The following is a 17,130-nucleotide window of genomic DNA, read 5'->3' on the forward strand; positions in this document are numbered from 1 at the left end:
GACTTCTCCACACTCACTGACCCGGTAAGCTACACTGGTTAGCCCGTCGGCCTGGTTCGTATATGTGACTGTGGTAGATGCTGCACGAGTTGCGAGTTGTATAGTGGGAAACTGGGCCTTGTCAATACAAAACTAGACCTCTGTCCCTGACGTACCAAACTGCTGTCTTGTGTTATCCTTTAGTCTGAAATAAAAGTGACGGTTAGTCTGAAACGTACTTGCTGTGCGTTCTGCTCGTTAAGTGTAATTTATTGGGGTGCGAGACGTTAACCTTGCTGCGATCCCCGATCGCTCCATACTTACTGAACAGATATTACGTGGACTTGGACTCGCGGGGCTATTTGCTGGTGCCGGGGACGGGGATTCGAATAAGTTCTCACGGTAGATAAATAGCACGCACGAGGCTCGAGTGCGACAGTATTATTACATATTGGGTTAGTGAAACATATTGAGTTAAGTGATAAAACATATTGGTTTAGGTTTATTACATATTGGGTTAAGATGTCATTACATATTGGGTTAGTATTACATATTGGGTTAAGGTGTTATTACATATTGGGTTAGTATTACATATTGGGTTAAGGCGTTATTACATATTGGGTTAGTATTACATATTGGGTTAAGGCGTTATTACATATTGGGTTAGTATTACATATTGGGTTAAGGCGTTATTACATATTGGGTTAGTATTACATATTGGGTTAAGGCGTTATTACATATTGGGTTAGTATTACATATTGGGTTAAGGTGTTATTACATATTGGGTTAGTATTACATATTGGGTTAACGTGTTATTACATATTGGGTTAGTGAAATAAATTGACTTAAGTGTCAAAACATATTGGGTTAGTATTTCATACTAGTATAAGGTATTGTGGCGGTCGGATGATATCCTAAGCCAAGTATATAGTGTTAGGTTGTTTTCCGTTGTTTCCTACAGTAATTACGACGTGGAGTTTGACCGGGAGTAACACTGGAAGTCGGCTACACGGTAACCTTCAGCCAAGTAGGCAGGTCACATGGGGTATATTTTCCCGCTATTCCCAAATATGGAATACGGCCTCGAAACATGAGTCTTATTTGTAGTTCATTAGCTTAATTTTGGCGGGGTTTTAGTGTATAAAAAGGGGAGAGTTTCTGAGATTTCGTTAGTCAACCTGGGGCCTCACTGGATGCTGTAATTTCGGGGAGAGAGTACTCCGTACTTTCGCTATTTCGTAGCCGACTTCTCCACACTCACTGACCCGGTAAGCTACACTGGTTAGCCCGTCGGCCTGGTTCGTATATGTGACTGTGGTAGATGCTGCACGAGTTGCGAGTTGTATAGTGGGAAACTGGGCCTTGTCAATACAAAACTAGACCTCTGTCCCTGACGTACCAAACTGCTGTCTTGTGTTATCCTTTAGTCTGAAATAAAAGTGACGGTTAGTCTGAAACGTACTTGCTGTGCGTTCTGCTCGTTAAGTGTAATTTATTGGGGTGCGAGACGTTAACCTTGCTGCGATCCCCGATCGCTCCATACTTACTGAACAGATATTACGTGGACTTGAACTCACGGGGCTATTTGCTGGTGGGACGGGGATTCGAATAAGTTCTCACGGTAGACAAATAGCACGCACGGGGCTCGAGTGCGACAGTATTATTACATATTGGGTTAGTGAAACATATTGTGTTAAGTGATAAAACATATTGGTTTAGGTTTATTACATATTGGGTTAAGATGTTATTACATATTGGGTTAGTATTACATATTGGGTTAAGATGTTATTACATATTGGGTTAGTATTACATATTGGGTTAAGATGTTATTACATATTGGGTTAGTATTACATATTGGGTTAAGGCGTTATTACATATTGGGTTAGTATTACATATTGGGTTAAGGTGTTATTACATATTGGGTTAGTATTACATATTGGGTTAAGGCGTTATTACATATTGGGTTAGTATTACATATTGGGTTGATTATTACATATTGGGGTGATACAGTGGCTTGGTATACGATATTTTCCGTTTGGCATTCGCCGTTCAAAGGGCAGGTGTCTTTCTGTCTGCAATTACATGTTTTTTGAGTGGGTTTGGTTTCGTTGTTGGAGATGGTGGCGTTGTGCGCTTTGATTATGGTAGCCATGTTTGGCATGCAGCTATAACTGACTTTGACATTGTTTCTGTCGAATATTTTGTGTAACTTGGAGTCTTCTGGGAAATGTTTTGCGATTAGGGTGAGGAATCGTTTGCCTACATTGGTGGCTACGTTTTTGCTGTATGGTGGGTTGAACCAGATGGTGTTTCTATTTCTGTTTTTCTTGTTTTTCTGTGGCGGGGTGCTGGTGTACGTGATGTTCTCTTTGTAGCCGCTGGTTTTTAGTGCATTTTGGTATAGTGGGGCTGCCTGGTTGAAGATGTGTTCGTCGGATGATATGTCGGAAATTCTACGGCCGATGGCTGACGATATATTCTTGACGATATATATATATATATATTATATATATATATATATTTATATAATGGTATGTATGGTAATACATGGGATAGTTATTTTTCTGGGCGAACCTTTCCCATTTTTAAATTGTAATCCTGATTCAAAGTGTGCCTTTAACAATGTCAGTTTATACATTGACTGTAAGATTATCATTTATTACATATGACGTGAACATGTCACTTCTGAAAACCATTGTTTTCTGCAACCTCTTTACTTCCATGAAATGGTTTACAATACTTCCAGCATACCTTCCTTAAAACGTTACACAGCCAAACATCTTCAAACGGCACCTTTTATATCTAAATGTGATATAGTCAAGGTCACAATGTTTGAAAGGAATAATTTATTTACAATTATACTTTACCGAAGCATTCAATCGACTAAATGTAAAGATATATTTTCGTTCACGATTTCCCTGAATATTTTACTACCCCAAAACCTTAACAGTTCGCATCGATATATTTATCAGCGTAATATATTATCCACTCAACACGCATCTGTGAGCATGATCCATCTAGCGAAATCACTGCAATTTGTCAACTGTGACACATTGTCTTATATTTAGAGAAGAGTTGTGTAGGTAAATGAGCGTTGTGGTACCTCAGGTCTCGGTGTAATAATGTAAAGTAGTAAAAAATAACGACTGTCATACTCAAAGATTTGCAGACTAAAACATAAGCCATTGCAGTAAATATCAATCTTTGAAAAGGTGTTACAGAAGTACATTCTGTTATGAACAAGTGACATTTCGAAGACGGAATAACCGATCCGTAGTATTTCAGTCCACAATTACGTACATAAACATACATCACTATCTGAGAGTATATTATGTAAGCAATATACGTTGTCGATAGAGCATACCTAGTCGATCAATAATGCCAACAGTAAGATTATAAGCTTATATCGCATACAGTATCATCGGAGTCTGTAAGAACACCCGTACATCATAAGTTGAAGTAAGATACCGGGATGGACAGGGTAGGATTGTGTCATATTAATTGTATTCAAATGGAATTCAAGTGTTGGTAAACCATAGTATTCAATTTAACTTTTGTTCCAAACACAACTTGAAAATATTACCTGGAATTTTTGACTGCACGCTTCAGTCTTTGTAAACATATTGACTCGCTATTCAGTACACGTGATGGACACGTGAGCCTAATAAGGGTTATAGGTGCCTTTAGTTATTAGTTTAATGATATAATAAATTATTGGTACATTTTGTTCGTACATGAATAATTACTTTATTTGAGGCTTAATAAAATCTGCGGTTTTCCAGATATAATGATGTTGCAGTTAGTCATCTCTTTACTTTAATTAACAAATGTGTATATTTATACGTGCATAATAGTACTTAGTTCTTGCCATTGGAAATAGTGTGTCTGTATCTCTTCTAAGTTATTTTTATTCTGTTGTGTCATATCAAAGTTTGACTACGATAGGTTGTGAATCTGGCAAAACTTTAAGAGCTAGTATCCCTTTGAAAAATGAAACTATATTAATTAGTTTGGCTTTGATATCTGTGTTCATTTCTTATGTTGTCTGTGGGCCGGAGGCCTTGGCAAGTAATAAACAAATTATTATACTTAGTTTTTTGGGGGTTTTTATCATACAATACGACATTTTTGTCATTGAACATAGCTTCTGTCGCTTGATCCGTGTATTTTACCGACAGCGACTATAAGTTCCTCTTTTATAACAATTTTGTCGCTAGGACCACGTACAATATAGAGTGAATATTTGTGGGTGTTGAAGGTGGAATGTTTTGAGAAGCTTATAAGGACGTCACAGATCCTTTTCGAATAAATGGATTCTTTTTACATTATCCCCATGGGTATACTACACCGTACAATCTGTCACAATTAATGATTTCAACAAAAATGAAGCATATGATCGACATAAAGACGTAGTCTCTACAGGTCGATTGTAATATTCAATATGAGAGATATTACATTTAAGTGTAGAGAAAGAATAACACGTCATACACGAGTAGATATTTTTGTCTCAAAACAAACAATATAATCAAATGTGCCTTTTATACAGTGAATGTTATGACATTTAGTAGATGTGTTGACTTAGGCTCTGTCGCGATGATTATTTCCTGGACCAGAAACACTTTGCTATCATACATATACATGTATACCTTTATATTCTCTTCATGATTAAAGTGCATTGACGATGTGCATGTATATTTCATTACATCCCTCTTATGAAAATATGCCCAGCTCCCTTATCTGAATGTAAGAAATGAATGTAATTGAAAATACATTAAATAAACATTCGCATGTCATTATGCAAGACAATTATACCATAATATCTATATTTAAAACTGTATCATTTCTTTTCTTGTTAGAAGACATATTTAATGATTATATCCCGGTTTCCCCAATTTAATTTTGGTCGTTAGATACATCACCTGCTAACTAACTCGCTTAGTTTTGTCTGTCAATTAGTATCATCCGTCCATTACAACAATTATAGCCATTTATCTGTTATGCCCTACCATACTTGATCGGACGCTGACACTTTTACAAAGTGAGATATTTGAATCGTGCACTAAATTATTTTTAGAGTTTATCATCAAAGTTGATCTACAAATCTTTAATTTGAAGAACGTTACCTCTCACAATATGTCTGGAAATCAACTCAAATAACTGAAGTTTAGCAAGATTATCTAGATCTTCATACAAGAGAATTCCAAATATGTGCTATATTATATCGTCTATATAACTTACAATGGGGTCAAGGGGTTTGAAGCATCACGAGCTGATATTCATGATATATACTTTGAAAAAGTGGCTATCTATGAATTGGTGAACGCTCTACAGGTGTCCCGATCTTTGATAAAATATATTGACTGAAATTGATATACTTTTGAATGTTATCAATAACGTCATACCCTTGAATTGTTTAAACAGTCACAGATGAAGTGTTTTCGAGGCAATAATGCCTCAACGGTGCTGAATAAATTCATTCCGAGGAACGAAATGTAGATTACATCTTTGCAAACAAATATTCGGTATGGATTAGCTCTTCTTTTTGCGTTATTGGAAAATTTTTTGACTCCATAGAAGTTTCTTTTAAATGGCACTGATCGATCGATCGATTGATTGATTGGTTGGCTGGTTAGTTGGTTGGTTGGTTGATTGATAGATAGATTGATCGATCGATTGATTGATTGATTGAATCTTCAAGTACCCCATTTACGAATATATAGTACTTGCTACTCTGCGATTCGGACCTTGGTTGGGTACTGCCGTTAATTTAATTGTCGACTGCTTGTATTGTTATACACTTTAACTCGTTTAACTGAAGTTGCCTAGTGAACCCACTCACTGCTGCCTAGTAGGTTCAACTTTTTTTCGTTTTAACGTTGCTGATCTGATAGACATCAATAATGGAATAGGCTAGGAAGTTGTTCACAGCCACCTGTGACAATACAACCTACAGGGAGTGACGAATCGACGACTGTGACAAGGCTTATTATTTACACAAATTAACTCGATTATTGACGAGAATATTAAATGTAATTATAGAATTATGTCATAGTATTTGCATGATCAACACTGACAAGTTTATATCATAGGTCACATTACATCTAAAAAGACGAAAAAAAGTCATTCCCTCACTGACAACTTTCTGATATAAAATATACATCATCGAAATTACGTGTCATTTTTCCTTCTTAATTAGTGCCAAGTTAATGTGAGAAAATGATTGATCGTGTATTTCATGGCTTGACTCTAACCGGTTTGCTCTCCAGTTCGTACCAAGGTGAAAGAATACGAATGTCTATTTGCGATATTATGCTCATAAATAGCCAAGACTTTACTTTTTCTGCTACATACTTGTACGGAATATTAATGTAATGTATAACATACATTCTCTATCGACGTTGTATTGCCGTAGTCTTTGTCTAGTTGTATGGCAGATTGTTGAAATAATAATAAATACACCCATAGGCAATCCGGCTCCTTTATGAGCACACACTATTTAAATAAATACATGTAGAAGCGAAGATGAAATGGTGCTCAGAAATAAACAAAACCAGTAGAAGAGGCACATGAACTATATCCACCTCTTACATGGATAACTTTACAGTCATAAATGGTGCTATTACAGGATCCCGTGACTCATGGGAGCCACTGTGGTATACACGAGATATCTGCACGAGCATGTCTGCCGTTCTCTAGATATGTAGTCATACTTTCATGAGCTGTGCGATCAAGTGATTCCCTGGACATAGGAAAATGTCGTGCTAATTTGCATATATGAATATGCAAATATTGGCATTGCATTATGGTTCATATCACCTGTCCAACTGATTACAGTCATAATTTAATTTCATCTGTAATTTATTTTACTGTTGTAAATAATGTTTTTTTAAATCTGTATTCTGCCAAGATATATGACAATTGAATGTATTGATTAGGACAAGGTAGTTTTCGTAAACAAACACTATCATCACGAGTAGATGGAATGAAAACATTGGCTATGTTTACAAAAGCAATATTTGTCATGATGAAAGTTTACCCGTTGATGGCTTAAAGCATCAAAATATAAAAATATAATCGTCTACCGTCTCGCGATTTTTGTATTGGGTACAGTGAAAAGATAAATTAAAGTTTACCCAGTGGAAAGGATCATATTATACGTTCTAAGTCTCATACTATAACGCTCTCGGTCGGAGGTCGGCGACTGCCGCTGGTATAATAGCATTGCTGTCATAGATATATCTTTTCATGCTTTATAGGATCGATAAGAACACGATGATGTAACACACGTCCTCGTTAATCAACAAGTCAGTCAAGCATAGCCATCGTGTTTACTCATTTAGGATTGCGTTTGTCAGTCTAGTCATATGTTAACAGCTGACGCGATGCTTGTTATGCATATCAATGTACGTCTAGGTTGTGTACGTAAATAATGAGTAGGTCACATCTTGTAATGAGAATATATTATGATACCTACAACATGGAGGTGATGATGCACTCGAACTCTTTATTTATTATTTGGAAAACTGTAAATGATAGCCTTCAATCGTAGACCCTACTTTCCTATAGGGTCTATGCTTCAGTGCATAATTGTTAACCAACAGTCTTCTAAGTGAAAATACGTGTACAATCAATACACTCAATTGTCATATACCTTGGCAGAATACAGATTTAAATAACATTATTTACAACAGTAAAATAAATTACAGATGTAATTTAATCAGTTGGATAGGTGATATGAGTTAACCTTGAAACCTTCACAATACGTGATGAGCGGATGGAGAGGTGGACGTTGATGCGTATGTTATTTAACATTTACTTCATATGATTAAAACAGCTAATGAACCTTTTGACATATGACAATTGCTAAAATCCTTACGTCGTTCGCTGAAGCCATGATGGTCGAGTGGTAAGAATTGCCCTTTTAGAATCTGCATACATACATACATACATACATACATACATACATACATACATACATACATACATACATACATACATACATTCAACCATACATACATACATACATACATACATACATACATACATACATACATACATACATACATACATACATACATACATACATACATACATACATTCATCTACACACACATACATACATACATACATACATACATACATACATACATACATACATACATACATACATACATACATGCATGCATGCATGCATGCATGCACGCACATCCGCCCACCCACCCACCCACCCACCCATCCATCCATCCATCCATACATACATACATACATACATACATACATACATACATACATACACACACACATATACACACACACACATACATACATACATACATACATACATACATACATACATACATACATACATACATACATACATACATACGCACGCGTATACACACGTACACAAACAAATAGCATTTATACCCATTTAAATATACTAATCAAAGCTGTAGTAGTTGCCCAGATATAAGAAAATAAGGCGGTCTGCGATCATTTCAATCACTTAGGCGTGTAATAATTGAATGCATTAATACTTTAACGTTTTCTCCTCCTCATAGATAGTTACGAAGTAGAAGAAATGCTGTTCTTCTGGAAGGAAGATATCCCTATTCAGAGAGAAGACGACCTTGAACTTCAACAGTTTGAAATACAAGACGAGGAGACCCTGGAGGTCATTCACAGATATCCTACAGGTATTATGAGTTTTAATGGTCTGTTTATTCATAAGGTAACAAAGACCTACATGGTCATAAATATGGTCTAACCCCTGACGTTATCAATGTAATATAACAGAAATTGTCAATTATTAATTATATATGTTCCGATTGCGGTGATAAATGCTGATTGAGGATATTCTGAATACTATTCGACAAAATCGATTTGTCATGACTGATGCTTTTATAGGACCGACTTTAGAGCCTTTTTTTCTGTCGTAATGTTTGATCATGTACCATAAAAAGTCATAACCATGACTGTGAAACAAAGAGAGGTAATGTTTTAAGGGGAGATCGTTGATGGTACCTGGGAATTTGAAATTATTAAATTATGAAATGTGGTAGCTAAGGGTATACCTACTTTTTGTTGGACATGCGGAAAGGTCGGTTTTATGAATATTTTATTTGAAATTGAAAAACAAATCTTACTCTATATCTGTTTCGTTGTTTTACGAAAAAAAAAGTTTTTAACTGTGTTCAATTAATTTTCGGACAGTCATTGTTACAAAAATATAATCATAGGCCTTCAGCTTATCCGATGACATTTCATCCATGTTATGTTCATAAGACCGTTTAAGCAATGTATGTGATTCAGTGAACAGGAACTGATAGACAATGACATGTAAATCAACAGCAAACAATCCGTAAGAGTATACCTCTCTCCCTATTACACATGCGAATACTAAAATGTTAAACAAACGTTGTAATATAACATTTTTGAGGCACTTTATAATGTTGAAGGTATGTAATTAAGTAAACGTAGAATCAATGTATTTGTTGAACAGAGTTGTAAAATAACATGATTTTAGCTAAATCTTGGGTTATGCAGTATGTCGAATTGGGAAAGCAATGATTATTGTTATTTATATCAATTGCATGATTGGAAAGGTTGATAAAGTAGAAAGAGAGAATATCTGGGGGGGGGGGGGTCACCAGAGGGAAAGCATGGGTGGCAACATTAAGGTACATAATTAAACTATATATGGCATTAGTCCACCGGGTCGCTTTAGTGTTGACAAAAGTGTTACATATTTCATGAAAACATATTCATTATTCATATTTATTCATGCCTATGGTCATATTGGTTTTTATCTATATTACTTGAGTACCTCAAATAAAAAATCAATGTAATATATTCCACTATCATTGTAAGCTTTGAATTATTAAACTATCCCATGTGTATTTCGTTTCTTTCGAGGTCATGATTTGCTTTACTACAACATTTAAAGGTTGTACTCACAGGAGATATAAACTGCGAAATATGAGCTAAGCGCCCGATTAGTTCCATTCATCACATATTTGAGTTTACCAAGTTAGAATAACTATTTTTTGCAGGCAACTTTTCTTCGTTAGAACTACACTTTACGCTCAGTCGCAAGATTGGATATTATGTCATCAGTACATTTTTACCGAGTTCGCTCTTGGTAGTGTTATCATGGGTATCATTCTGGATAAATCCGGAGGCAGCACCTGCAAGAGTTGCTCTTTGTATAACTACAGTACTCACAATAACAACTATGGCAATTGCAGTCAGAGATGAACTTCCAAAGGTGTCCTATGTCACGGTAAGATTGTTACAACATTTAAACAGTATCTAATTTTCAGCATTTCTTTCATACCACACGTTTTCCGGTGGTCAGCGCCAGATATACATCTTTACGGACCACCGATTAAAGAAACTCTTTCTCAAGAGTATGAACATTCCCTCTAATTAATAGACACAGAACACTCTTAAAAAGTACAGTACCGTTTGGCAACCCTTAATGCACTAGTTTAGGTTAATAAACATGTACCGTAAGCATATGTAATAATCATATAATTTGTAACAGAGTTTGGTGTGTTTTTTAAGAGTGTGAATCTCCATCAGAAACCCCCACTGAGGTGCAAAGCTGGTTGAAAGTTCAGACCTTTATTGTACATATATACTGCAGATATTTATCTGACAGGTACGCGAAGATAACACTAAGTGAACTTGTTGTTACAATCAATGTCTTCATATTATCGGGTTACTCCTTTTTTTCAAAATATTTATTATATTCTTGCGAGGATTGTTGTGTCACAAAATAGTTTTAAAGGTATAACGACTTGTATAGGTCAACCGTGTTACTGTGATAGTTATAACTTAGTCAACAATATATAACTATCGAAAACACTGTCAGGGAATTCATCTTTAGTGATAACTAAACTCTACGAAAAAGTAATCAGTGACTGGCTTTTCATTTATCCCACGCCATATAGATAGTTACCAAGACAACGAACAACGTCTTAAGGTTTTATATATGACCTGTGGCTATTAAAATAGATGTATGACATGTTCACCGAGTAAGATGGGGAGAAAATATCATTATGTTTTATATTGTAGAATATCGTATTTTATGAACATCTGAAATTTACTTATACTCGAGAAAGAGATCATGTTATAAAAAAGTAAATCGATCATGCATGAGTACGAGGTATGTAATTATAACGATCTAATATTTTGTATACTTGCAGGCTGTTGATGTATGGATGTCGGCCTGCCTACTCTTTGTATTCGGTTCACTTGTGGAATTTGCACTAGTCAACTTTGTTTCCACGCTTGGCAAAACAAAGAAATCAAAGGTAAAATTAAATATGCCCCACCACCACCTTGTGGAATTAGATGTCTTGTAAAAGCAATCAGGATTTCACATCTCCTGTACTCTGAATAATGGTATCCATCAATCAAATCTGTTACTGTAACACTACAAATCGCTGTATAAGCGATCTTTGCTGTAAATCTCTCACGAATGTTCACTCGTTTGTCACATGTTTTTCGATGCCAGCAGTAATCCGGGTCATGAGCCAATGTCTGAATAAAATGTCAAAGGTATACAACAGGAAATTATATTGAAAGCTATATTTTCAATATCAAGAAATTGGCACCGTTCTACCTTTAACATAAACAATTGGCTAGGGATATATGTTAACCAACTAATTATAGTCTCCATGCATACTTGCATACACTCACACCCACATACATGCCTCCATGCGTACATACACACCTCTGTATAGTGTATACATAAGCGCAAGTACACATACGTGTACACACACATACACACACACACACACACACACACAGAGACAGACAGACGGACGGATATTGACACCTTCAACGACACCTCGTTTCTCATTTTCATGTCTATATTTATTTATCTTTCCTAGGTAAAGGAGAAACGTCCCAGAGATGTGGAGAAAGATGGAAATGACGTAGCTATGGTTGAAAAAGCACTCAATTCAACGTTAGACCTTGGTGATCATAAACAACAAAGGAGGTGGAAGCACCGCGCCTCAATGGTTGATAAACTCGCCAGATTGTTGTTCCCATTTATGTTTATCCTATTCAATATGTTTTTCTGGCCGATATATAAAGCAGAAAGTTTACATGGATGGCTAACAAGCGAGTAGAATGTGGTGTTTAACACTCCTACCAGACGCCAAGAAATTACGTCGAGTAAATATATATACATTATACTTCATGCTTGCACATACATACATACATACATACATACATACATACATACATACATACATAAATACATAAATACATACATAAATAAATACATACATACATACATACATACATACATACATACACACACACACACACACACATACATACATACATACATACATACATACATACATACATACATACATACATACATACATACATACATATGAGTGCAAAAGTATTGTGTGTATGTTCGTATATACATTTTAAGCTACACAAATATTTTACAACACGTTTCAACGAGGTACTAAAGTTACGTATAGTAAATATCTATGCGGACTGGAAACAATTATCTTAGCACCTGAGATGTACATTACATAGATCCTATCATCAACGTGAAACAATTGTATATATTTATACTAGAATCATAGCATTTGTGAACAAACCGTGCTAAGCTTGAATTCACAAAACGTCTGATTAAATAAATCTAGCATGACATATGATGATTTCTGTGGGTTTTTAGATTTTAGGACGAAGAAGGTTCAATGTTACTTTATTTGTCTCGGTTCTTGAGCTGAATAAGTCATACAATATTTGGATACCACATTTTACAGTCGTTTTTGTCTTTCCATATAATTTTATGGTATGTTTCCTTGGTTACTTTTAAATGAAACGTTTTTGACGTAGAAGTAAGAACTGAAATGGCATAATATATATTGAATGCGCTCCTATGCATAGATAATTAATGTTCTTTGATACAAGCAATATGGTATAGACAGTTAATATCGTTTCCCTGTCACGTGATGTACACAATTTATGAATATATTCGGCCCAATAGGGAAACTGATCTTTCGCTCACGTGAGTGTGCGGAGGTTCAGTAGTTGTATAGGCATGATAAAGTGTCTGTCTGTCTGTCTGTCTGTCTGTCTGTCTGTCTGTCAGCTGTCTGTCTGTCTAAGTCTGTCTGTCTGTCTGTCTGTCTGTCTGTCTCTGTGTGTGTTAACATTTTTCTTAATTCAAAATAATCCCACCACAAATGTATAATTTCGTCGTCTGTTGATTGTTTTATTGAAGTTAATAAAACCATTAAAATCTTTAATATGGTAATTTCCAACCCACTTGTTTATGAGACCGTTATTAATCTATATTCGGTGTTATTTGACACAACTATTATATGGTTCAATAGTGTTCTAGGCTAAGGCATGGCATGTGTCTGTTTGGCTGGCTGGCTAGTTGTTGACTGATTGACTGAACATGTGAATAAACACTTTAAATAAATTAACACATAAACTGTCCAGTTGTTCTACAACGCTACTGGTGCTATTTGTGATATCACCACTAACCCAGGTCTCGGGATGAGACCTTTTTCAATTAAAATTACTATGGTTAACAATGTCGCTATGTAAACAGGATCATTCATCAAATGCCTACTAAGCTTTGTGATATAGCTATTTATGTTGTGTGCTATGAAACTAATTTCGAGCTAGCCAAGATATTAATATGCATATTCCCATAGTAATTATGCTGTAAGAATGTTCTCAAAAAGAGTAATAGTAGAAGTAAAATTTATTTAAAAACAGGAAACAACCAAAGCTGATTTCCACCTGGACCCTGTAAACACACATTAACACATGACAAACACCACACACACACACACACACACGTACGTACGTACGTACGTACGTACGTATGTACAAACAATGCGGAAGCAAAGTTTAAAACAAGAAATTGAACACAACAAAGTTAACAGAAATATTTACACAGCCATTCAGTTACACCATTCTGTAAGTTGTATTCCTAAAGGTATGAATAGTGTTTGTCGGTAGACTGTTCCATAGAACACCTCCAGAGTATTTGAAAGTTCTATTGCCGGAATTACACCTAATTCTCAGTTGGGGTGGATTTTGTATGGTTGCTTGAAATTAATTTTCACTTCAAAGTTAAGTTTCTACCATGGTTCTAAGATACTAATAATAGATCTGCACAACATAATAATTACAAATCCGACGATATGTCAATCATAGCATGATTTATCTGACATGTGTCGACTCTAGCATTATGTTGTACCAATATCCATTTTGCTTCTTGTACTTCAGTTTAGTGACTATATTTAAATGTCCTGAACAAGTTGTTCATGACAGACTACAACAAAAAAAATGTTATGATTTTAGTAAATGTATTCTTCAACATTTATGAATTTGTATATCCTGTGATATGTATATTAAGGTAAGAAGTTGAATAAAGCCCCGTCTTCCTATTACTGTGTTGCAAACATTCATATATTTTACGCTTACACGACAATAATTAAGTAAGAATAAGGTTCCATATGAAAAGTACTCTCTCCCCTTCTTCCATTCCACGTTTTGAATAAAGATACCTTACATTTGCTTCAAGAACCAGATGACCGTCTTTTTTCAGTCTTTAGAAATACACGCTAAGAACATTTTCTGGTGTCGTGTGCTTGCCTAGACATTAATCGTACTACATTAATATCCACAGCTTATAGGAATACTTTTAAGTGAATCGGGCGGTAACTACCCCCGAATTACTACCAAGAACGCCATGTGTACATATACATCCAATTCATATATTATCTGAACAGAATGATTAGTATGTCTGTTAAAAATTATTACCTTTAGCTGTAGTGATGGTGAACATATTTTAATCCCAATAAACGTGCGACATACTAAGAACGGTTTGTCGGAATTTTTGAACAGACTGAGTTTAAAATTATGACTTCAAATGTTACTTGATGTTACTTGATGATTGCCTCATAAGGAATATTTGCGTACCCTTTTGGACATGTTGATAGAGCGATAATGGTAGTTACTAGTATCAAGTTGAGCACTTATCAGCCACACTTAGTTCTGTATGTGTCAGGAGCCATTGCTATTGTTCCATATCACCATATTTTGTGTGCAGGACTGTTAAATGACGTAAAGTTTACAATTCAATGAAATACTAGTCGTGATGCTTTTAAGAATATTGTCTAGCCCTTATTATGAATGATACGTGAATAAATAAAGTATACATGAAGATTAAAATATAAATAAGTAAGTATAGAATTGTTCAGACAAAAACTATACGTAATACTATAAATAATTTCACAATGATTGCAGAAAATGTAGGATGAATGATAGTTTTGTTTGGTGTTCACACACACACACACACACATATATATATATATATATATATATATATATATATATATATATATATATATATATATATATATATATATATATATATATATACATACATACATACATACATTCAAAAGAATAAGGATGTAATAAGTCATTACACAGAGTTTCACGCTTCGGGCGATTATCAGACAACTAAATAGTGATTGTCAAAATCGGTACATACACTTAATGTTTGTTTGTGTATAATGCGTAACAAGATGGTCGGACTAAACTTTTTCTTACGGGGGTTTACTTCTGTAGTTGGTGAGCAACGGCAATTGCCTATCAACAAACGTAATATACAGCGCACAAGTCACATCAAATAACAAAGACATAACTCTGTAGTTTGGGCTAACAGAACACATTTAAACAACAATTCTCAAGCCACAAACACATTTACCCATAAGAGGTTCCAGTATAGCACAGAGCTATACAAACAATTTTGGAATTTGAAGGAAATGGACAACCATATAGTATTGAGTGGGATATCATCACCCAAGCGGATGTTTGTACTTGTTTATTTAAAATGAGACGAAACGTTGCAATCTCTGTTTAACTGAGAAACTATGTACAATCAATGCTGACAAAAGCATGCTAACAAACAAACAATCCGAAGTAGTCTCCAATGTACATATCGACCATAACAATCTCAATTCTATCAGTCGTCTGGTAATCACTGAGGAAGCATGAAACTCTAAGTAACGTCACTTATAACATCCTCATTCTTTGGATTTAGTGTACATATATATATATATATATATATATATATATATATATATATATATATATATATATATATATATATATATATATATATATATATATATATATATATATAGGAAGTCAGTGGTAAGATTTGTCCGTAGTACATATATATATATATATATATATATATATATATATATATATATATATATATATATATATATATATATTGCCATTTACATACTATAAGGTATTTAAAAGTACATTGATATGTCTATTATGACTTCAACTTGGAAGATCTTTCGAAAACGTGGACTTTCTCCTGAAACAATATATGTCGCTTAAAGCATGTACATCAGTCAATGTATATTTCATCTATGCTTTAAAACCATGAAAATATACATAATCGAAAAAGTTGAATTTAACTGAGTCAGACTAAAGAAACTTTGAAAAGTGCACAAATTTATGATTCACTGTAGTGGGAAACAACCAATGCCTTTAAGATTACCAATGTGGTGGTAGCAGTGGGATCGAGTCATTACGATTGATGCTGGACTCTGTCCTTTTTCTTGTCTAACAACATTTTTAATCAATGTTTTCGAAATGTTTGAACAGGGTGATAATGGTCATGTTTTAGAGACGGAAAACTGTTGGAGGGTTACATTTTAGAAAACAGAATCAGGAGAAGGTCACATTTTATACATCAGACCAGAGTCGACTTTCCACGATCACTCCCTTCCCTTTAAACTAAAGGTTCCTTACTGGATACACAAAGGGGTGTTACTTACCATGTTTACTTTGCAGGGGTGTTATTTACAATGTTTACTTTGAACATTACCTTGAAGTCTGTATATCGCGTCTACCCCAGAGATTAATAACAGACGCAGGAGACAAACTAGTGTTTATCATCATTTTATTGCAGTTAAGCAAACCAAGACATGTTTACTATACATGAGCAATTACACCCCTGTGAATAATAGTAATTCTTTATCACTTTGATGAGAACATTGTCTAGCAAATGAACTCTATGATGAATTGTGAATTGATAAATGAGAAGAGTGGCTGATCAGT

At 34.8% G+C, this 17,130-nt stretch overlaps 1 protein-coding gene across 1 annotated transcript in view; it reads left to right on the forward strand.

The window, feature by feature from the left end:
• LOC144442985 (glycine receptor subunit alpha-2-like) overlaps window positions 1–12,122 on the forward strand; it is a 62,268-nt gene extending 50,146 nt beyond the window's left edge. Inside the window, exons 5-8 of the mRNA XM_078132359.1 lie at window positions 8,541–8,675; window positions 10,032–10,261; window positions 11,190–11,311; window positions 11,900–12,122. Of these exons, the coding sequence (XP_077988485.1) occupies window positions 8,541–8,675; window positions 10,032–10,261; window positions 11,190–11,311; window positions 11,900–12,122 (710 nt within the window). The remainder of the gene's footprint in view (window positions 1–8,540; window positions 8,676–10,031; window positions 10,262–11,189; window positions 11,312–11,899) is intronic.
• Window positions 12,123–17,130: the final 5,008 nt, after the last annotated feature.

This window comes from Glandiceps talaboti, chromosome 12 (assembly GCF_964340395.1).
Source record: "Glandiceps talaboti chromosome 12, keGlaTala1.1, whole genome shotgun sequence".
NCBI lineage: Eukaryota > Metazoa > Hemichordata > Enteropneusta > Spengelidae > Glandiceps > Glandiceps talaboti.